The 24,484-nt window shown below is 38.9% G+C and overlaps 1 protein-coding gene across 1 annotated transcript; it reads left to right on the forward strand.

The window, feature by feature from the left end:
- Positions 1 to 711: 711 nt before the first annotated feature.
- On the forward strand, positions 712 to 22,219 carry LOC147461059 (uncharacterized). Its single transcript, XM_086500024.1, has 4 exons — positions 712 to 908; positions 1,195 to 1,208; positions 1,295 to 1,424; positions 20,674 to 22,219. Exons 1-4 carry the CDS (start codon positions 835 to 837, stop codon positions 22,013 to 22,015), a joined length of 1,560 nt encoding a protein of 519 aa, XP_086356150.1. The 5' UTR covers positions 712 to 834; the 3' UTR covers positions 22,016 to 22,219.
- The last annotated feature ends 2,265 nt before the right edge of the window (positions 22,220 to 24,484 follow it).

Raw genomic sequence — 24,484 nt, forward strand, 5'->3', positions numbered from 1 at the left:
CATGCCCTTATCTATAAGTGATAACTAAGCCTTGTGTGACCATAGCCTTAGAAGTTTCTAGAATGCATGGCATACTCTTGATAGTAAAATGAAGGAGGATTGCAGGGCTTTGAATTATGATACCCATTTGAGACACCTAGCCTTGAAAAGCCTAGGTATAGAATACATCAAGAAAAGCTATACGAACTTGCTAATTGTTGCCATAAGAAGAAGACGGAAAAGGGCACAGAGAGAGAAATAGAGAGAGAGAGAGAGAGAGAGAGAGAGAGAAATAGAGGGATGTTTCTAAGAAAAATCGAATTTACAAAAGAAAACATACAAGAAGATCATAAATGCATGCAACGAAGCAAGAAAGGCAAGGGCCGGGGCTTAAGGATGTGGCAATGTGAAGAAACATTCATCATGAAAAGGTCGACTGTGTGTACGCAGGACACATACCCACTCATGAGACCCTTTTGTTGACTCTCTCTCTCTCTCTCTCTCTCCGTCCGTTGGAAATTTCCTGTTGTTTACGAGATTCTCTCTCTCTCTCTCTCTTTTTTTTGAAAAGGCTGGGATAGTTGAAAGATGTGCTCTGATCGCCCCGTCCAGTTGTGGAGACGAATGATGCTGCATGCTAACATTGTCACTCATGACTCATGATTTATAACGAGCTGCAGACTGCGTGCAAGCCTCAATACCTCACTCATTTCGGCACACAGCACTCACGCACGCTCATGAGTCTCAGTTTTGGTGAAGCTGCGGCTCGGCTGATCTAAGCTCGTTTTCTCTCTATTTCCCTCTCTCTCTCTCTCTCTCTCTCTCATTATCACACAAGCACGCGTGCAGATCCTAATGAACGTGCCTCTCATGAGAAAGGTGCTGTGGTCGCCAGAGGAGGACGAGCGGCTCGTGCGCTGCATCAGCAAGTACGTTCATGGGAGCTGGAGCGACATCGCCCGAAACGCTGGTATCCCCTTCTCATCGAACCATTGCAACACCTGATCATGAGATGTGAAAGACACGTTTAGCTACAGCTTCATACTTTCACCGAATACGTTAACTGGATGTAGAACAACCTATTTTCTCACCCTACTCTCAGCAAACACAACCCTAGCTTTCTCACTCCAATACAATTTTCATATTATGAACCTGTAGCTCTACCGGTATCCCTAATGTATTAAAATCTGCAGGATTGGTATAATCCTTAATTAGGCCGGAGAGTTTCAGTAAGATCCTTTTACTGCATTATTCTGCCACAGTATAATTCTAAAGGAGGGACAAATTATCACCAACCATTGACGACGTTGTGCAGGGCTGGATCGTTGTGGAAAGAGCTGCAGACGCAGATGGCTGAACCACCTCAGACCCGACCTTAAACGTGGCAAGTTCTCCTTGGACGAGATTAGCCTCGTCCTCCAACTTCAAAAGGATATGGGCAATAGGTAATAACTCATCTTCGTTCCCTTGACTTGGCAAAAAAGTTGATGAGCTTTCTATCTTAAACTTTGCACTGGTGAATGTATTGAGAATGGAGTTAGTATCATATAATTAGTATGCATGCCAAACTCGCTGTGGACTACGCAAGACGCTCCTCAATAAAAGATATGCATCATGTTCACAAACACCCATTACTAGGCCTCTCAAGCCTTAGATCAAACTTTCCTTTTTTCTCCACAAATATTTCAATAGCTTGCATCATCTTGTAGGCTCACCTACTAAGAATTACATTAGATTAGAGAAGTATAGTAATTGCTGAAAAAGCCATTGGATACTAAAATGAGTACAAATGTGGCCTACACGTGTGATTCAAAATATTCTTTGTTACTTTGTCCAAACTAGATAGACTCCTAGAAAAGAAGAAGAAGAAAAGAGAGAGATAGAGAGAGCTTTGGATACTAGGCCCTAGTACAAAGTGTCTGGAAAAAATTGGTAATATGATGTAGGCTTTGGAGGGTGGGGGGCGAGAGAGAGATGTGGACAAGATGGAGGAGGATGAGGAGGGGTGTGAGAGAGACACAATCACACACACACAAATTTTTCCATTGCCTCCTCGAGAGCAACGAGAGTCTCTAGAGAATTGGGATTGCTACACATACCATATATACCATAGCTTACATTGCGAAGGACCTACAATAGTCCATTGTCGTTAATGCAAAGTGCAGATTCTTGGCAAATCATCAAAGGCCCTGGCTAAAGGCCTCCACAACTAAGGTCTTATCAACAGCAAGCTCCATCTTTTGAGATTTCTTCAAGATGTAATAAGTTGTGGTCTGGTCATAAGAGCAATGCTTGGTGGGCAAATGTATTACATGCAATTTGATATATTCATGCTTCCTCTAAGAAAAACACTTTGTATGGAAATTGTTTAAAGGAGCATTGCCTGTTAGTATGTTAAAGAAGAAATCCATTCTTGATGGCAAGAGTGTTTGATGTGGTTCACATGAATCCCTTTTCAAATTTCATCTTGCTTTTCTCACAGCCACATTGAGATTGTAATCTCACAATCTTAACAATCACATTTGGGTTTCTTCAGTCATAGCATGCTTTTATTCAATTATCTTTATAGTCCTTCAGATGATGTCTCCTTTGGGTCCTCTAGAACATGGGGAATGCCATACACTTTGACCACAATAATTTTACTGTATTCCTTGGAATATCATAAGACTCAGAGTGATGGAGGACTGCCTTGTACTACATGCTTCTAGTCGTACGCAACTTAGACTTCTTGTCTACCGTGTAAGTATGTACAAACCAAGGGGTGGACATTATTGCCACAACGAGGGATTTCATCATTTTGATGTAAAAAAGATGTAACAAAATGTAATATAGAAAAAAAGCATCTCACCAAGAGAGAGGGAGAGGGGGGGCGGGGGGGGATCCCATCCTACAATAACGGAATTTCAAGATACCACAAGTCAAAAAAACCTTTCCTACTCTAAAATTCTATAGCTCCTTGCATACATATTAAAAAAATATTTCAAATAGATCTTTGATGGCTAGACCTTGCTGCTAGTAGACATATTCTACAATCTATGTATCCAAAGAGAGCGCAATATCAGCCAAAGAGAGCGCAATATCAGCATAGGATGAGGACCCCCTCCATAGAACTTCAAAAGCATGATTTAGCATCAATACATGATAGACTATACAATTGACACATTGCTCTTTATACATTCGTCTTGAGCAAGTCAGTCATACTATACTTCCTAATGTGCTCATTGTAATTGAGTTGAGGCATTAGTATTTTTTATCTATAACCTTTGAGTATTTTAGTGCACCTATAAGGTTTCTCTTCATGCTAAATAATCTCACATAAAAAAGAGCCTTAAGCACCAGGATTGAACAAAAGATAGGCATGGAGTCTTTCCACATCCAAAATAGCACATAATGTAAAGAATTTAACAATTACCGGATATACAGCTCAAAGAGAAGATAGGCATGGAATCTTTCCACATCCAAAATAACTTATAATTTAAACAATTTACGCAATTATGACATGGGTATCCGTCATATATATGACAAATCTCTTGGCACGAAGATGATGGAAGAGTAAAAGCCCTTGTCTTTACGTCTAATCTATACCAAACAACCGATACTCTTGAGTTGTACTCATGTAAGAAAGTCAAAAGAGTTATAGCTTTAAACCTAGACTTACAAAAACTAGCATCAGTCTAATGTTGTTATAAGTGTCCCTTCGAACACACAACATTCATAAGATATCATGAGTAGGGTGACTTAAAAATTATCTTGGTATCATATCTATGCTAAAGTAGGAAAAAAATGATATAAACCATAAATCGTTAAAGAATTTGAGGAGAAGAATATGATCATCCTAGATAAGTAAGTAACTAGATATAACCAATCAATGATAAATGAAAACCAGATTTTTAGCCTCGTAAAACCATAGTTATCTTTGTCTTATGGAATCTTATGCTGCATGGGTATCAAGTATACATGTGAGAAAACTCTTGGCATGGAGATGGTGGAAGAGTAAGACCCCTTGGCTTTACAACTAATTTCTACCAAACACCTACATACTCTTAAATTGTAATCATGTAAAAAAGTCAAAAAAGTTGCAGATAAGCATAAACTAGCATCAATCTAATGTTGTTGTAGGTGTCCACTTTAACATCCAACAGTCGTAGGATGACTTAAAAATGGCATTTGTGTCATATCTATGCTAAACGAAACAAAACAATGTCTAGATGGTAAAGTATAAAAGAATTTTAGCAAAAGAACATATTCACAGTAAATAAGTATATAATCAACTACAACCAAAAAATAATAAATGAGAAACTATATCTTCATAAAATTCAAGAAACCATGATTATCTTTGCCTAATGGAATCTCTCACCACATGGGTATCAAGCATACATGTGAAAAAATTCTTGGCATGGAGATGACGGAAGAATAAGAACACGTGTCTTCACAATTAATCTCTACCAAATACCTACATACTTGACTTACACTCAGTTAATAAAGTCAAAATGATTGTACACTCTAACCTAGATTAGCATAAACTAGCATCAATCTAATGTTGGTACAAGGGTACCCTTTGACAAATAACATTTGTGGGATAGCATGAGTAGGATGACTTTAAAAATTCCTTTGGGCCATATCCATGCTTATCTAAATGCAACAATGTCTAGATGGTAAAACACAAAAGAATCTCAGTAAAAGAATATGATCAGTCTTAATAAGTACACAGTCTCTAGGTCATAGATGTTTCACATAATTAAACAATAGCAACATGCTAACGATGATTCTGTAGTGATAGTCACATGAAAAAATCCTCTCCAATTTTCATAGTAGGATTAGAACTTCTTTTGTGAAGGAAAATATGTTACTTCACACATCGTATTAGGAAGATGTGATCTGAGAAAAAACAAGTACAAAAAAAACTTGGCTTCATCTTCCTCTTTCTACTTCCACCTACTTGATCTTATTTCCTTTATAGCATGATATGGATGCCATTCACTTTGTTTGCATCAGCCTTACCTTTATAAATGCATTAATGCTTGCCTCCATAGTCTGTTTCTACTTTTACCTTCTCCTTGAGCATGATCACCTTGTGATGTTAACGAGTCTAAACTCAAGATGTATTTTGTTAAGTTTGAAAATTTGCAATTGCAATGGTGTTGAAGGTTTCAAAAGTGGACTAAGAACCTACATAAGTTGTGATTGTTACACTAGAAACTCTGGATGATTCCTTGCCCTAGGAAATGACATGTTCTTCCTTGAACCTCTATCATGCACGTTACTTCTAGGATATGGATAGAAATGCATGCCATGTCTAGTTTCTCCACAATTCTAGTTTAGTACTTCCAAGACTTCCTCGATCTTGTCTATGATGTTGACTTTGGTTCAAGATTCTTGACTCCTTCGAACAAGTGCACTAGCATGCTATCCGAGTGTTTCTTAGATCTTCTTTAGCACTTTCATTCATCAACACACTCATAAATGAGAATTGTTTGAACTTTCAATATCTCTTCTATAGATTCTCTATCTTCCATGTCACCATGCTCCATCCAATAAAGGCTATACCACATCTTCATATATGTAAGGGGAGACACCTCCAATTCTACCTCACCTATAGTAGAGAATATTTCCTCTACCTTTTGTGTAACAAGGTAGAGGAAACATTTGTAAGTGGGAAAAAGAAATTGTAAGCACATCCTGGTAGATTTGACACTCTACTCCCTTTCTAAGTTAATAAGGCCAATGACTCCCACAAACTATCATTGAAAATTCTACCACACCTTGGCTCACAGACATTGCACCACAAATTCATAGATGTCTCTCCAATTCCCAACCGTCATGTCCAAAATGGAACCCTCAATAAATAGAAAAATTTCCCCCCTAGGAATCATCTTATACATAGACCAAGAAAGTAATCCCTAAGCTCTAAAGTAATCCCTGTATATCTTCTTGGAATCTACGGAAAACAAGAGGTAATGACATCCTTAATAATGTAAATTTCCCATTGCACTATTTTTTAAATAGAAAAACCATGTTAATTATATGCCAAAACAGATATAACTACATTAAAGGAGTGGATAGGGACGGTCTACATCATATTTTGTAGGCAAAATGAGTGTGTCATCTTCATGCACTTGACATACATACATTCTTAATTAAACAAAAAAGTCATTGTCTAAAATGATAAAACACCGAAAGTTGCCACATCCAAAGCCACGACTCCCTAGTAAGTTAAGTAAATGACAACCGCTATATAAACTACTTTCAAACATATCACACCATGTATATTGTGACATTTACTCCCATGCATACAAAATGAATAAAAATCCTATAAGGCATATCAATCGGATGACCATTGTAGCAAATTTGTTTACACATGTCACGCTATGTGCAATGTAGCATTTACTCTATGCATCCAAACACTTTATTCCACATTTATTATGTCAATGGTATGAAATCCATCCCCTCTAAACCTACAAATCATCCCATTTTTTGGACCGTAACCTTTTTTAATCATCAATATTCAATGTTGAACACACATCTTCACTTTTATTCTCACTTGGAAAACAACTAGATCAATACCATTTTTCAATTGCTTGTGCATCAAATGGATAAGTCGTCCAGGGATTTAATATTCATGTGATCACATGAAATTTCTTGTGATCACAATGTCTATAATCACAATTAATGTGATCACAAGAAATCCAATAAGTGGTGATGTGGCAACCCACCAAAACCCCACCGAGTTATATGTTTTTATCGACGAGCTACCTAGGAAACTATGTGAACCCTAAACAAAGCCCATTAAGAAATGAAAAAATCCCAGCGGGCTTACCGAATTGGATGATTTCTATAGGTTAAGGGGAAGTCATGTGAATATTTAATGTGATCACATATTTTGAAATGTGATCACTCAATGTTAGTAATGTGTTCACATGTTTGTGATCACGTTAATGAAATTCCCGGTTGCCTCTTCTTGTGAGCTACTTAATCCTTTCTCGAACATTGGGAATCTTCATTTCTATATCAACCAATACATGCAAGGTGTAAAGTGCACTTCCATGCGCATGCTTCAAAAAAGGTCCAAGCCATCTCTTTGCAAGCTTCCTTATTGTGATGTGCTGTTAATTAAGGTTGTTAGTGGCCACCAACACCCAATATCCTTCTTTAACCAATTTTGGTATGAGTATGTGCCTTCTAGTAGACCTATATTTATGCTTTAACCTTGCAACATTTAATTTTTCGTAAGAAATATTTATAGCTCTATGCACAAATCAAGAAGATATTACTTGAATTTTTATTTTCCCAAGGCAATATGTATTCCATGTAGAAATTACATCTTTAATTTGCATCACGGGTTTTTGAGCATACATCAACTGAAGAGTCATGTAACCAATGAGTTAGCTATGTGTTGTACAATCAGTCCATAATTTTGCGTATGTGGCTTTTTTCCTATTCCACACCATGTTGGTGTGTACCATCTCCATTGTAATCAACATCAAGTCTCCATCTAGTCGAAAACCATGTCATATCATGTGGGAATAGGCTAGTTGCACAAGGAGCCAAAAAAGTGCCATTTGTAGCCTACATTGGGAGGTCCACGTCTTTCTTTTACGGAGATGCATCTTGGCCCTTGAGAGGTGCACCTAGCAAGTGTACTACCCTTTCCACTAGCCTCACTACTCCAATATTACCAGCCACACTTTGTACACACACTAGTAGTGTTGCTAGTTCATCTCACAGTGTTATTGGTTTTAGCCCTTCATGCATTGTCCAATTTCAATCTCTAGTCTCTCATTATGAATTGAAAAGGCTTAAATATAACCCTATCAAGTGGTATTAGATATAAATAGTGATTACATTAGATAAACTAAGCTAATCTATTCTCTAGTCAATTTGTTGATTAAGCTTTGTGTGCGCAAGCTCATCATGCAAGTCCATCGCACCACTACCATCTTGAAAGGGTGGTGGTAATCCGTGTGCTAGTCTCCACCCAACCGTGCTATCTTATAGCCTCCCCCTAGCGTACACACTATCCGGCCATGCCGATGGCCTTGCCCATATGACCCATGTCCTTACATTTACCCCCCCTTGGAGAAACTTTTTTGTCCTCGAAAATGAACGTAGGAAAATGTTTCTTAAGTGCGGAGACATTCTCCCATGTAGAACCTTCTTCAGGTCTATCTGGCCATTTTACCAACACCTGTCGTTTGACATGATGTCTGGTGCGAAGCTCATGAGAATCCAAAATCTTTTCAGGCTCATGAGGAATGCTTGGCGGTTCGATACGGTCAACTAACACACCTGTGTCAATGACGTTATCATTCTGTCCTAACTGTTTTCGTAAACGGCTAACATGGAAAACAGGATGAACTCGTGAGTGCTCTGGGAGAGCTAACTTATAGGCCACTTGACCTATACGTTTGAGAATGGTAAATGGTCCACAATAGCATGGTGAAAGTTTAGCAACTTTTCCCATCTTCAGACTTTCAAAATGCTCCGGAACTTTGAGGAAAACCTTGTCTCCTTCTTCGAAAGTAGTAAGACGAGGATGCTCATCTGCGTACTTCTTATATCGATCTTGAGCTTGCTTAACATTCTGTCGAGAAACTTGAAGCGTGTCAAAATGGTCTTGGAGAAAATCCTTCGCTTGTTGTATCTTCTCCTTAGCCAACCCCACCATATCGGGTGATCTAGGTTGAAATCCATACAAAAGCATAAATGGACTAAACCTTGTAGTCACATACTTTGAGCTATTATAAGAAAATTCCAATATAGGTAAGTAATCTTCCCAATTGGTTTGCTCCTTGCTAACGTATGCTCGTAGCTTATCCTCTAGCACTTGATTAACTCTTTCTGTTTGACCATCCTTTTTTGGATGATCAGCCGTACTTAGATTAAGTTTAGTTTCCAACTTTTGGAATACAGCTCTCCAGAAGTGATTATGGAACTTTCAATCTCTATCACTAATGATCTCTAGAGTTTATATATATGCTCTACAAATAGACGTGATAATTTTGGTGTCTTAATCCTAACGAATCGACCCAGCTTTGTGAGACGGTCTACAATTAACCAAATGGCAGCATGGCCACGATCTGTAGTAGCTAGTCCTACTACAAAATCCATAGAGATACTCTCCCACTTACCTTGTGGAATCTCTAAAGGATGTAAAAGGGCACCTACCTTAAGGCGCTCTTCCTTATTAACTTGGAGCTGTTGGCAGTTTAGTACGTACTCTTGAATATCATGATATAAGCCTGGCCAATAAAATTGCCGTCAAACTAAGGCATACGTGTTGCGAATACTTGGATGACCAGCACTTGGACTATCGTGACACTCAAATAAGATTTGATGCCTAGTGTCTGAGTCCTTTGGCACACATATTGTACCTTTGTGGAGTAAGTAGCCATCATCAATGGAGAAATTCTTCCATCGCTTAAGCTAGCTCTTTCTGAGTAGGGGTGGAGCTCTATGTGTTGGAGTTTCTATTTGCGCATGCAGATACATGTTGATCTGTTGTTTCAGAGATATGTGAGTGTGAGGGATCCCTTTTTAAAATTGCACTCCACACTTTAGCATATGATTGATCTTGTGCACACTTGCCACGTAATGACTTCAAAAATCCACTCTTTAGTTATGTGAAAGCAAGTGAATTAATCTGAGGCATCCGACTTAGTGCATCCGCTACTACATTATATCGCCCCTTGTGATGTTGTAGCTTACAATGATAATCTTGAAGGATTTATGCCCATCTAGCTTTACGGCCCTTCAAGTCTGTTTGAGTAGTAAACCGTTTGATACTCTCATGGTCAAAAACTACTTCAAACTCGGCACCATATAAATAGTGGCGCCACTTTTGTAAAGCGTGAATTATGGCATAGAGCTCTCTCTCATAAAAAGAATAATTCTGTTGAGCTCTGTCTAACTTTTTACTTTCAAAGGCTATAGGTCTTCCCTCCTGGAGAAGTACCGCACCAATGGCTTTATCACTAGCATCAGTCTCTATCACAAACGGCTTAAGTGGGTTGATGATTGCTAGGATGGGAGCAGTGGCTATAGCTACCTTGAGCTGTTCGAAACTGCGTTTTTGGGCTTCTTCCCAAGAAAAGTTCTTACCTTTTGCTTTAAGTTAATCCTTCATAGAAACTGTGATTTTGGCATAGTCACGGATTTTGGCATAGTCACGGATATACTGTCGATAAAATCCAGCCATGCCTAAAAATATTTGAAGCTCCTCAACCGTGTTGGGATGTGGCAATCAAAGAATGGCAGCGACCTTGTCAGTGTCCATCTTGATGCGAGATAAGAGATCACATGACGGAGGTAATGTATCTCTATTTTAAAGAAATTGCACTTGCTTTGCTTAGCATATAGCGCGTGAGCTCGTAGCTGTTCAAACACTAATCGTAAGTGTTCTATGTGTTCATCTTCAGTCTTACTGTAAATGAGAATGTCATCAAGGAAAACCACAACAAATTTTCCAAGATAGGGACGTAAGACACTATCAATGAGTGTCATAAATGTAGCTGGAGCATTGGTTAGACCAAAAGGCATAACCAAAAATTCAAAATGCTCGAACCGTGCTCTAAAATTATTTTTGGAGATATCTTGCAGTAGGTTACATACCTGGTGGTATCTTGAATGAAGATCTTTGTTTATATAGTATCTTGCCCTATGGAGTTGATCAAACAACTCATCCACTCGAGGCAGAGGATACTTGTTCTTGATCTTAGTACCATTTTTCTTTTTTACCAATAGAATTCGTGATGCCCAAGGCGAAGTGCTAGGTCTAATGAAACCATGAGCGAGTTAGTCCGCCAAATGACTCTCAACCTCCTTGGCTTCTTTAGCACTCATACGATAAGGTGGTTTACTCAACGGTTTAGTGCCTAACAAGACATCTATGCCATGCTGCACATCACGTGTAGCTAGGGGTAAACCCGGTGGTAAATCACTTGAGAACACATCACTATACCCCGTGAGTAAGTGAGTCAGCTTTTGCCGTGCAAAAGGAGAAAGTAAACTAGAGTTATACTGGGATAGAGAATCTTGTAATTCCTGTAATGTTTGTTTTACAACAGTTGCATGTTGCTCGTTAGATTTGTTAACACTTTGTTTATCAGTAGAATTCATTGCACTTTGCATAGCATTAGAATTCATTTCACTTTTCATACCATTACTAGAATTCACCGCACTTTGCTCTTGAGAATTCACAAGACTGGTGCAGATGGTATATTTTTCTCCCCAAGCAAAAACACATGTTTACCATTGGCCATAAAGGATAAGGAGTTGTGTTCATAACTAGTGTGCAATATGTTTCCTAAACCATGCAGCCACTCCCGTCCTAAAACTACATCAGCAGGGTCCATGTTGAAAACTTGGAAGTCAAGGGTCATGGTATGATCTTGAACAATAAGCTCAACCCCTTGAACTACCGTGTCCCATACTTCTTTATCGTTCCTAGACATCTGCTTCACCACATACTTGTGAGAGCAGGGAGCCTGATCAAGCTTCAATTTCTTGACTAGCTTATAGTTCAAGAAGTTATGAGTTGCACCATCGATATCATCCACTAAAATACGAACACAGTGTCCGTTAATAGTGCCATGCATGCGAATTAAATTATGGGGGCCAAAGGTGGGCTGCCACATTGAAGCAGGCACACAACCCTTGTGCTTTTCTTCCATATGAAGAACCTCTACAACACAATATTTAAGAGATGAATCTAATGTGAGGTGTTACACCGTGTGCATGGCCTTTTCTTTGCCTTGCAAAAGAGGACAATCTTTCTTGTTATGTTGGTCCGAAAGACATCTAGAACACAAATTGTGTTTCTTTGCACACTCAAAATCAGCTATGCTAAGAGACCCACATGGAGTATCTTGTGATTTCTTAGGCTTCTTAGCCTCTTGTGGGCGTGGAGAGGTAGATTATGTCTTACTCCTCTTGGAACGTGTGGCAGATCTACCTCACCATTGGCTCTTAGCCACATTGCTCTTAGCAAAAGTATTCTTAGAGTAGGGAACATTTTCTTTCCTCTCTTGGTCATCATCATATCTTTGGGCATGACTATTGGCTTCTTCCAAAGTTTTTGGATGTTGTATCTTGACATGAAGACGATAGTCTTTGTCAAGACCCCTATTAAAACCCCGTATCTTTTGGAATTCATCTAGACCTTCTAGTTTTAATATGATTTCTCGATACTTTGAAAGATACTGTGCAAGAGAGAGGCCAAACATGTGGCATGCATCCCATGCTAACCAATTCTTATCTTCTTCATTGGAGTCCAAAAACTCTTTGGAGAAAGAAGCTTGAAACGCAGCCCAAGATGGAGGACGAGCATCTATTGGAAATGTCATCCACCACTTATAGGCCTTGCCTTTAAGATATAGACTTGTTTCCACAGCCGTCTTTATATCCGGGGTGTGTCTCAATCTATGAATCACTCCATTTGTGTAAGAACGTATTGACCGCATCCTTGTTGCGATCACGCTCTTCCCCGTGAAACTCAGGAATGGTGATATTCTTAAGTAATGCATTGCTACCTTTTGCATCTTCTGCAACACTTGTCTCTTGGACTCCTTGAGTCATGCGAGCTTGGTTCCCTTGAACCGTGCCACTTGTGGCTCCTTGAGTCATCTGTGAATTCATAAATTTCACAAGTAACTCCGTAAGATTGGTAATTTGCATTGAGTGCAGAGAGGTTGCTTTGGTGATGTTCCAAAGTCTTGAAAGAAGCCATATCTACAAGCCCATGATATCCTAGATCATCATCATCATGCATATTAGTGTCCGCAGCATCCGTGGTGCCCTGATTTTCATCTACATGCTCAAAATCAAACGTGTGTGTAGGTGGGATATCCTCACTAGCCATGGTAAACACACACTAATGCAAAGAGAGAAAAAAAACGACAACTTGTACCTTGAGAAATTGAAGTCTTTGTGTTTTGTATGCTCCGCGATTTGTGTTGCATACGAACCTCACCTTGCGGGAATTTGAGCGCTTCACTTGTCGTTCGTTGTAAGAACACCTTTGCAGATTCTTCACAAAAACGTGTCATTTTTGTGAAGGCTTTTGTTCACTTTGAAGCTATCTCCTTGAGGAAAAAGGAACTTTTGGAGGAAAACTTGCCTTTCTCAAGGGTGACGCTACTTCCTTGAAGTTTGAAGCTTTCCCTTTCCTTCTAGTTTTCCTTTCAACACAAGGAGGCTATCTTTCCTTGTTATACATAACAAGGGTCAATAGCTTGATGGTAAAGTGTTGGCCTCTTTCCCTCATGGGGTGAGTTCAACCCTCCTTCATGCAACGATTAAGCGGGCCTTCCTACGCACGTAGCCAACGATGCCAAAAATGAAAGCCTTCGAAGCCTCGGTGCCGGTCGAGTTTGCTTGGTCGCACGCCTTGGAGGGTGTAGATGGGGCGACCGAGTCAGCTGTCGCTATCTATCCACGCATTCCACACAGGAAAGTGTGCCTGTCTTCTTTTGTTGCACATCGGAGACGTTGCTGTCTGCGGAACACGGGAGAGAAGCAGAGAAGAGCGTCGCACGCACATGCAACCCGTTTTTAGCCTCTTCCCAAAAACAGCTTGGATACTAGTGAAAGGGCGATGGTGATGTGTGTGCTAGTCTCCACCCAACCGTGCTATCTTATAGCCTCCCCCTAGCGTACACACTATCCGATCGTACCGATGGCCTTGCCCATAGGACCCATGTCCTTACACCTCCATAGTGAGGTCATGGTTAAAAATAGAGGTCTGGTTCTCCTTTGGATTAATTAGGGTATGCATCATGCATTTCTTCTAGTGCTAGATTAATCGAGAATTTCCTCTACTCTCCAATTATCGGCCATTCAAACTCACCCTCATTTAGGTGTGAATTGCACTGATTTTTGCAACATTCATTCTCAAATTAGTTTTCACCTCACAAATTTTGTCTTGATTTGATATTTATGTGTGGAGGAAATACTCCTTAAGCGCTCTCCAACAAGCTCTCAATCTCTACATTCCAAGCTCGGGAAAATCTTATTCATTATTGCCCAATCTCACCTTATTTTGGGCGTCGGAGTGTGAGCCACTGCCAAAGTTGAGCCTATATTCACATTTTCTAGATTCTTCTCATGCAAAGGTCCATTTGAGGGCTGGGTCTAGTATAAAACATAAAAAGTAGTGCCTAGGGGTGGAATCCAAATGGGGACTAAATTGCAATTAAAGGGGTTTTTGAGTTTGTATAGGAACTCCATCACATGTGAAAATGCTTTTTCACTTGTGATCAAACATGAAAACAATATCAAGTCCAACTTTTTGGTTGCCTTTCGACACTGCTAGGTGGTACCTCATGCATGTCACTTACCCTCATAGGACTTTTGGCTCCAAAACCCTCTTAAAGATGCTTTCCCACAAGCCCCAAAGGGCTCTCAACATCTCTATCCAAGAGGCTACTCTCACGGTAGCATTAGAGCCAAGTTTTAAGAAGACATCAAGAATTTAAGAGCTTTAGAGGGAGACCTACATCCATCTTTAAAGAATTCACAAGAATTTCAAAGAAGCTTCAAAAGCTTTAAAGGACTCAAAGCTTCTTCAAACTACTTCAAGAAAAGGAAATTTACCCGATCTTTGATTTTGGAGTTAGGGTTGCAGGAAAACACACATAGCTTGGAGAAGACAAAGGAAGATTGAATGAAAATGAGAAGTACAACACCCTCACGCTTTAACTACAATGTGCTTTCTGTTGGAATGTTACAAAAGCCTCGTTTGACCAAATGAGTATCAACTTTCTCATACCAAGCATGAAAAGATTTCTTCAACCACATAAAAAGCTTTCTTACAATTGCACACTTTATCCTCTTGTCCTTTTTTGACAAAACCACGAGGTTGGATTACATAAACTTCCTCAATCATGTCACCATTCAAGAATGCAGTAACAATGTCTCACTGATTTACATCCGAACCAAAATGAGCTCCCAATGCACATAGAAAACTCAGAGTAGTCACATGACAACTAGGAGCAAAAGTTCTTCACAATCTATGACTTTCTGTTGTTGTGCATATTCTTTTGCAACAATTTGAGCATTATAGCAATCAATTTCACCATCTAGCTTGTGTTTCAACTGGTAAACCCACTTCATACCAATGGCCTTTTTGCCAGGAGGAAAATCACATAAAGTCTATGTGTGATTTTTCCTTAAGTGCATCATATTCTGACTGCATGGAAGCTATCCAATTTTCAGAATTTTGTGCTTCATCAAAAGATAGAGGCTCCTCGACATCACATCTGCTAGACACAGCCAAAGCATTAAATCTTATGCATAAGATGCATGGCCAAAACTTGATCGAATACGACTAGACAGAGGTGCATCCAATTTACTGTCATGCAAAGTATGCACTAGCCATTTTGACATACCTCTAGCTTGCTCATTATCAGTCCTTTCCTCATCAAGTACATCATGTACATCTGCATCAGTAATAGGTTGATCTATAACATTTCTAGAAACCCCCATAGGTTGTACATTTGCCTCATTGGAATTTACATTCGATCTTCCACCATTGAAAAGAGTGAACAGTGTCATACATTACAATCTCTAGTATATGATAGCAATGGTTGAACAGAATCTGCCACAAACACAACATCCAATGAGACCAAGGTACACTTGTTTTGTGTATGATACAACCTGTAACCTTTGCTTTCAACACTGTAACCAACAAAAATACATTTGACAGTCTTATAATCCAATTTTGTACGCTGCATTTTTGGCACCAAAGCCTATGGCAAATAGCCAAAAACAGGTTCGTTCTCAATAGAAGTCTTTTTATCATTCCATGATTCATATGGAGTCATAGTCCTAAAATCTTTTGTAGGACACCTATTAAGTACATAAGTGGTACACATGATGGACTCAAGCCAAAACGAATGTGGCAAAGCTTGACTTTTGACCATAAATCGTACTATTTCTGTAAGTGACCCATTTTTCCTCTCAGAAACACCATTTTGTTGAGGTAGTATATATGGAACTATACATTGGTGTTTTATCCCACAACTAGACAAAAATGCATTAAATTCATGAGACATATACTACCCCCGTTGATTTGAACGAAGGGTGCCCAATGTACATTTTGAGACATTTTTAACCATAGCCACAAATTGTTTGAAGCACATAAACACTTTGCACTTTGCTTTAAGCGGATACACCCATGCATGCCTCGAGTAATCATGAATGAAAGTCACAAAGTAAAGGTAACTAATTGCCCAAGGATGGAGTTTGCATGGGCCCACAAGCATCACTATGAACAAGTTGCAACCTGCATGTCGCCCTAGCTAAACCATCATTTGAAAAATCTTCAAACGCTGCATCTTACCCAAAATGCAGTCTTCACAAACATTTTTGATAGGTGCTTCAAGAGGCGGCATAGAAGCAACCATATCATATTTTTGCAAATGAGGCAAATTGGCAACATTAAGATGCCCAAAATGTGCATGCCATAGTTTTACATCCGAAATAGCCTTAGAATCCACAACTGCATTTGCAAAATTTTGCCCACACTTCTCATACAAAGTGAGCTTATACAGCCCATACCATAAAATGCCAAATACAATAATTTCATCACAAAAATTGAGATCATGTTCTATACATCTGTCATCCACAAATTTGACTACAAGACCAAGGATAGCAAGTGTAGAGACAGACAAAAGATTCTTCTTGATCCGAGGTACATACAATGCATTAAGAAGAGTGAAAGAACTACCACTTGCAGCAGTAAGCACAATCTTTCCAACTCCCTGAAGCGGATAAGAGGAGTTGTTGGCACGAGGAAAGTGAATTCCCATGAGGGAGAGACTCAAGATAGGTAAACAAACCACAATGTGAGCTGATGTGCTTTATAGAACCACTATCAAAATACCACATATTGTGAATCTGTAGGAATTGACATGCATGTATCATGGACAGTAGGATCATAAGTACATTTTACACTAAAAGACCACTCTACATCACAATCTCCTTTCACAAAAGACTCTACAATAGTATTGAATCGTGTAGTTCATTTAGCCTCTTTCATCTTAACCTCTTCAGACATCAATTTTGGACACTGCTTGATAAAGTGATCATTAGCTTTACAATAATGGTATCACATATTCTTTTTTCCCTTATCACCAGAAATCCCAAAAGATTTGTTGTTAGCAGAAGCATTAGTAATAGATGATTTACCATGCGTAGAAGAACCATGAGAAGTGGTTTCATTATTGGTACCACCTTTTCTTTGAGCAACAATAAAGGCTTGTCAAACTAGACACTCTCTAGTCCTTTTTTTTTTGGAAACTAACTCTTGTAACAACAATGTGCATAATTAATCAAACTTGACAACTTCTGGATTTCCTTCAGTCATAAGTCTCCGAGTACTAGCAAAAGTCTAGTAAGAATCTGGTAAGTCAGGTAAGAACAGTCTGCACAAGGGAACTATCAGAAATAACCTTGTGTGCAGAAATAAGTTGCTCATTGATATCCTTCACACCAGTAAGAAAAGTGTCCATCTCGTCTTCCTCATGCATATTCTTTGACTCCACCTCTTTACGTAGTAATGCAATTTTTACCTCATTGCAACTTGCATAAAGACCAACCAGAATATCCCGATCCTGTTTTGAAGATATTATTCAATATGAGGAGTAATACTGTCCTTCATACACAATGCAACTAAAGCATGAGCCTGCGCATCTTTCTCAGCCGTAGGCAAAACAACTCTGGCAACAGCAATCCTGCCACCCAAACCCGCAACATCCTTAGCATCGCTTACATCCTCCGAACCAAGATGTACATCAATTCCTTGCACAATATTTCTAGACATTCTTTGACACAAGGACATGTTGCATCATGTAAGCCCACATAGAGTAATTATCTCCATCCAATCTATCCTCATCAGTAAACATCTTGAACACATTTGTGTTGTTGTTAGCCATGGAAAATGCCTGCACCTAATGTGAAAACTGTCCAAAAAGAGGAGAAACGAGGCACAGACAAGATGTTCTATATAGCACAAATTGTAGAAGACTATAAGGGAGCAGTTATGCAGAAAACGACATTGACGTAATTTTGCACAAGATCACAATATAGCTTGTGCATTACTGTTTGTAGTGGAAACAGAGGCCGAAATAAGCCCTAATGGAAATTTGGCGACTTGATGACACTTGCCAAAGATCACAAAAATCAAAGAAATTGAGAAGGCATATGCTGGAGCTGCTAGCGACTAAGCCCGGGAGGATGCAACCTACTCTAATACCAATTGTTGGAATTAGGGTTGTAGGAAAACACACACAGCTTGGAGAAGACAAAGGAAGCTCAAGGCATACAACAGAGAGTGTAATAATTAGTGTGCAATGGAAAGATGAGATAGCCTTAGAGGGATGGGCCTCTATACAATGCACAGGGGGAAACACATCCTAACAAGGGAAAAAATGCCCTGGCAGTCCTACGTGTGTTCACACACATCACTACCACACAATATGGGGTAACATTTGACACTCATTTTCTCTCTCTTTCCCTAAAATTTGAAGGATATATTTTTTGCACCCAGGTCATGAAAATCCAAAATGTATGCAATGTTTCTCATTTATAGAGATGATAGATTTGTAGTGCTCTTGTAAAGAGCTTGACAATGACTTTGGCATACAATTAAGTGTTAGGACCATTCTATTTTGCACTAGAGTTGAAATGTTCAACGAGGATGGTTTTTACACGTGGAAATTGAAGATATGGGGTTAGCTAATGAGAACACAATTATGGGTTGTTGTCAAGGCTAGAGAAACTTGGAGCCATCCACCTTTGAGGGCACACTCACTAGAGCCCAAGTTGTATGGCACATGCAAAAGATAAACAAGCTCAAGGTATAATTAGCACATCCTTACGTGATAATTATTTCCACTTCACAGATGACCACACCATAGCCCTTAAGCATGGCCAACTCTAGAGGAAAACAATGGTGTTAATCAAAAGAAAAGTAAGATAACATTAAAGAAAAATATGTATAATCTAATTATCCTTCAAGAGGAGAACATATCTACCCTATCAAATAGGTTAATGAGCATAATCACGTAGCTCAATTGATCTAGTTCCAAATGTGTGAAGAAGAAATAGAAGCCTTGCTTTTTAGTTCAGGTACGTAATAATTGTGAAAACATAAAGTATTAAGGAAAAAGGACTCCATGCCTTCAATGCAATATGTCATAAGTGCAATCCACAAAGAAGAGAAGAAGGAAAGAAACAAAAATAAACCCAATGGAGTACCATATCTTGTATCATTATCTAGGGCATCATCATCTAGGTCAAATAACAATAAAAAGAAGTTTTATGAGTGTGACAAGTGTGAACACTTTTCAAGGGACCTCTAAATAAAATAAAATTGTAGCAGTTGTGGCATCAAAGGTCATCCACCATCTTAGTGTCACAGTAATAGGATCAAGATCAAGGAAAAAGATAAGAGTGAATGTAGTATATAACGAGGTTGAAGACAAAGACAAAGAAGAAAAACGCTTTCTCCATGTCTATACTACACCTAGCCCTTACATTGATTACAATGATATACTATAGAGGATATTGTTGGTACTCATTGAGCTCGTAGAGATTCTTTGTAGAATACTTGAATTAATCTGTGTGACACCATATCATGATGTAGCTCATGTGGCATTTATGAGTGTGAGTACCAATAAGTGTGACTTCTATAATCATGTGTGGTAGAGCCCGTGTGGCAATGACAATGAGTCTCTATATATCTATTTGAATAGTCCAAAGTCCAAGTGAAGGGTTGTTGGGTATGTGATCTTTGGCCTATCTCACAACACTATCTCTAATCTCTCATCATAAATGTAATCTCATATTGACAACTTTAATGATTCCACCTTAATTCTAAGCCTAACACAAAGGGCTGTGTGTGTATGTGTGTGAGAGAGAGAGAGAGAGGGGGGGGGGGGGGGGGGGGGGGGGGGGGGGGCAAAATATATATATAATGGACATCTTAAAACGTCAAATCTTCCTTTGCAGTTTACCTTTTAGGTTAGGAAAGGATGTCGTTTAGCACAATGAAATGCTATACCTAATGGTTTACACTTTTCTAACGTGTTTTGGTTTTGTGTACAATACGAGAGCCATTGTTGAGTGAGCTTGAGAGATAATGGTAAATACTTTGTCTTATCAGTGATCTGATGTTGGCAAGAGTTAGGTTACGGTGCCAATTGTTAACAAATATACTTTTCGCCATCGAAAACTTACATAGAGAGTATTTATTTACCTTGGGAGGTAGAAGGAGAAGAAGAGAAGTATTCAAGTGGTATTAATGAGAGAGAGAGAGAGAGTGGGAGATTGTTGGGCATGGACAAATAAGAGATTTAGAGCTCTCGCTTTGGAAATCATTTTCTCTTGTTATCATTTTCTCTCATACTAGTTGATTGTTTTGTGTATGACATGAGAATTTACTCGTGGCATGTGCAAGGTTTTAAACGCGTGACTCTCAAATCTTTTGCCTCTAACCAATATAAGTGTCATAAGTGGCATGTTTTTTGGACCTGTGTGGTATTGGACCTATGGAATTTCTTGGGAATCTTGTGAGTGCTAATCATATCTTCTCCTTACTTTCATACTTGTATGCATTTGCCTTATCACAAAACTATGTCACAAATCACTGCGGCAAGGTTGCATAGTACCAAAACAATATAAAATATATATTTGTAGGTGGTCTGATATTGCAAGGCATTTGAACGGGCGCACCGACAATGACATCAAGAATCTTTGGAACACTCAACTCAAGAAGAAGAGGCTAGCTCAGCAAGTGGATACCTCAAGCTCTTCTTCAACTGTGCCCTCCATTGTCAATGGAGATTTTGAGGCCCTTACTACGGCGCATGCAACCAGCCATGAAGCCAAAACCATTGTCTGCATCGACAACAATTTGATGTATGGGGCTCTTGATGTGAAATCATGCGATCTGGATAATGCAGATATGGGTGATATTTTACTGATTACTAGTTCAGGCAATGACGTAAATGCATTAAAGTACTGCAGAAACTCAGCCTCATCATGTGAGAGCCGTACTACTAGCGAGCCTCGGCCTAGTTACCAAGAGCATATAACAGTCCAATGTGGGAAACCCAACTATCATGAGAGCTTTGAGCTACATAAGAATTCCAGGCATCTGGTTTTGGGCAGCTCTCACGAGCAGACGAATTACTGGTTATTCAACAGTAGTGTGCGTGGCCTAGATGACGTATACGGTGCAGAATCTGAAGCTGCCTATGATGGAGTGTCTTTAATGCCGACAAGCTCTTGCAGCACCACCAACAACATTATGAACTGTACGATGAGGTGGGGCATGACCCCTTTACCAGATCAGCAGCCATCCCATTTCCATGCGATCACCTCGTTGCTTGAGGGAAACCATCCAAATTTTGTTGGCTCTACAGTTACTTCCCGACCCATATTAAGCGAGTGCCTCTTTAGGAGTGAAGATCATATAAGCACCTTCAATTCCAATATTACGGCGAAGATTATGATTGACGGCGATAAACAAGAGTGTAATTACAGCCCAAATCTGTTCCCTACAATCCATAGCACATTATCCACCCATCATTCAGTACATTTGCCAGCCCCCAGCTTACCTTCGAGCCCGAGATCGTCTCTTGCAGACTCCATTGATGTACCCAATCCTTCGATCCAGCGGCACCTTAACTGCAGCCCACGTTCAAGCACCGGGAGCCGTAGCCAGGCAATTGAAGCAAGGGAGAAACATAAGACCATCAATAATGCCTTTAATGTGGCTCATTTCAGCATCCCAATGGATGGTGGTCTTGTCCCGAGCAGTGACACTCATGAATCTGAGGACCCTATGGTTTCTCATATACTAGGCCAAAATGCTTATAATGCCAACTCTGTAAATAGGCCCAACGATGAGCCACCAAGGTGGGTAGAAACAATTGAAAATGAAAGCGCGCCATTATGGGATCATGTTATGGATAGCGAGCCATTATGGGTTAATTACATGGAGGAATGGGATGACACGTTGACATTTCTAGATTAACACTAGGTTGGTAACCTAACAGGACATAAAAGTGTCCTTTCAGGGTTTTGAAAAAAACCTCCAAAACCATAGTAGATCCACTCATTTTGTAAATTCCTTTCATGAGGTTATAGTTCAAGGCCTATTAAACATGGAAAAAATAAGAAACTTGTAAAATTTCTCATCTTTTGGTCACACCAAGCCTCCAAAGTTGATGGACCAGTGAATTTTAATCAAAACACTCATTTCTTACGTTTTGTTGCATAAAAATAAGATTAGGGATTTTTGTAGGACTTGAGATAAATTCCCTAGTTAACTTCAATGGGTTGGTGATCAGAACATATGATTGCTTCTCACTCACTATTTTTTGTTTTGCCCAAATAAATAGGTACAAAAAAGTTTAATTTTTACCATTTTGCAAACCTATCATCAAAGTTTCTATAGCCACGCTCAATACAAATAATATATGCATGTTTTCTTAGTTCCCTATTGTTCTTTATGTTCATAAGGAGCCATGGAGCATGTCAAAAGAATAATACATCTCTTACCAAGGGGAATCTTGGGGACAAAGATGAAGTGTTAAATACAACAAACATTAAAAAACTGGGTTCAACATTATGAGTTGTAGAATCCCATAGAAACTATTCAATATCTAGCCAAATTTGATCCTTATGACTAGATATGGTTACTATCTACAAAATGCATGTAGTTGTCACAAGAAACTAACAATATTGAAAAGCTATACTTGATATACTAGAATGTTTCGTTTTCTTCCATAGTTGAAAAAATCAACCATCGTTGTGTACTATGCAAAATAGGGTATTAGGTGCCCCAAAACTCAAGGAATGTTAGCTTTATGTTACAATATGCGACATAGAAAATCAAAAATGAATTTGGATATCATGAAATCCACTAAAAAAATCATAGAAGAGCTAAAATTGGCTAAAAAACAGGATTTGATAATTTTTGTAATTTGGACATAACTTACAACTTTAATATTTATTTCTCCCTAGAAGCATCGGGACATGTTGAGGACTACCAAAGATAGTTCTCTAGCATTATAGACCTCACAAACATGAATTCTAGAGTGGTATAGTTGCAAAAAGTTGAAAAAAGCCAAAAACAGGACCCGTTTTTTCACACATTTTAGGTTGTGAAATGTTGTGCAAGGACAATGTTAAAGATGGAATTGATATTTCAAAAAAATGTCAAGTTTTTTTCAGCTCATGAGACAACTTTCTAAATAGATAGCACCTCAAAATCCATTTTGAAACTCTTGACATAATTCAAGGAAAATGGTCACTTCACAGGACATAAAAGTGTCCCATTACCAACCTAGTGTTAATGGACAAACTTGAGCAACATCAGCAATTCAGCTTGTTTCTACACGAGAGAGAACCCCCCCCCCCCCCATTATGAAAAGCTCATAACACTCTCTCTCTATCTCTCTCTCTTTCTTTTGGAATCTCTTTGTTATTGTAATAATGTACATCTTTGTGATCCAGCTTACAAGGCATCTATGTATTGTTTCATCGGCCTTTGCAAAGCTTCCGCAATGAAACAAAATCTTTCCTCAATTTTTTTTAAAGCATGCCCCAAGGAAACTGACAGAACCTGGTATGCTTATCAAACACTAAAGCATTCCTAGCTTGCCAAATAAAAGAGATCATCCAGATTCTCATGTACAATAAGCATGAATGAAGACCCAGTTCCTCTAATTGCACAAGACCACATATCAATTTGAATTTAGTAGTTCTACCTGCCAACATAGCATACATTAGTTTAAGATAGTATTCCACCACACATTTACTTGATGAAAATCCAGAAACAAATGTTTCATACTTTCCAGTTTCTTACATCTGATGCAAAGCCCATTCATTACATGCAGGTCCCATACAACCACCTACTTACAAAACTCGAGCACAATATATTATTGTAGCTATTAATAAACATTCTAAGTGGAATAAAGCTAGATTCACTAGGAATAATAATGCACGAACCACAACTGCATTGTTGTACGAATGCATATTTATGTGATATGGGCTTTGTATTGAGCTTGTAAGTGATCACGTGACACATTTCCACAACAAGGTGATAGAGAACTTGCTTCACGAGTTTATGGTTATCCATAACAAATATGCACCCTATTATCCTCAAATAAATGGTGAAGTAGAGCATATGAAAAAAATCCATGGCTCTCTACTTCCAAAGATTGTAAGCTCAAGAAGAACAGACTTGGTGATGAATCTTCATTCAACTCTCTGGGTTTATAGGTTTTCATATAAAACAACTCTAGTTGCCAATCCATTTAATTTGTCTATGGACTTGATGCTATATTGCCAATGGATTTTTCACTGCCAACCCTCAAAGTTGCACATGAACTACAGTAAACATGTCATAAAATGTCATAACGACTTGAGTAATTAGATGAGCAAAGACTAGCAACTATTGCACACATCTATAATAAAAAAGGAAACAAATATAGTTCTT

This window comes from Adiantum capillus-veneris, chromosome 3 (genome assembly GCF_014529385.1).
Source record: "Adiantum capillus-veneris isolate H3 chromosome 3, ASM1452938v2, whole genome shotgun sequence".
NCBI classification, from domain to species: Eukaryota; Viridiplantae; Streptophyta; class Polypodiopsida; order Polypodiales; family Pteridaceae; genus Adiantum; species Adiantum capillus-veneris.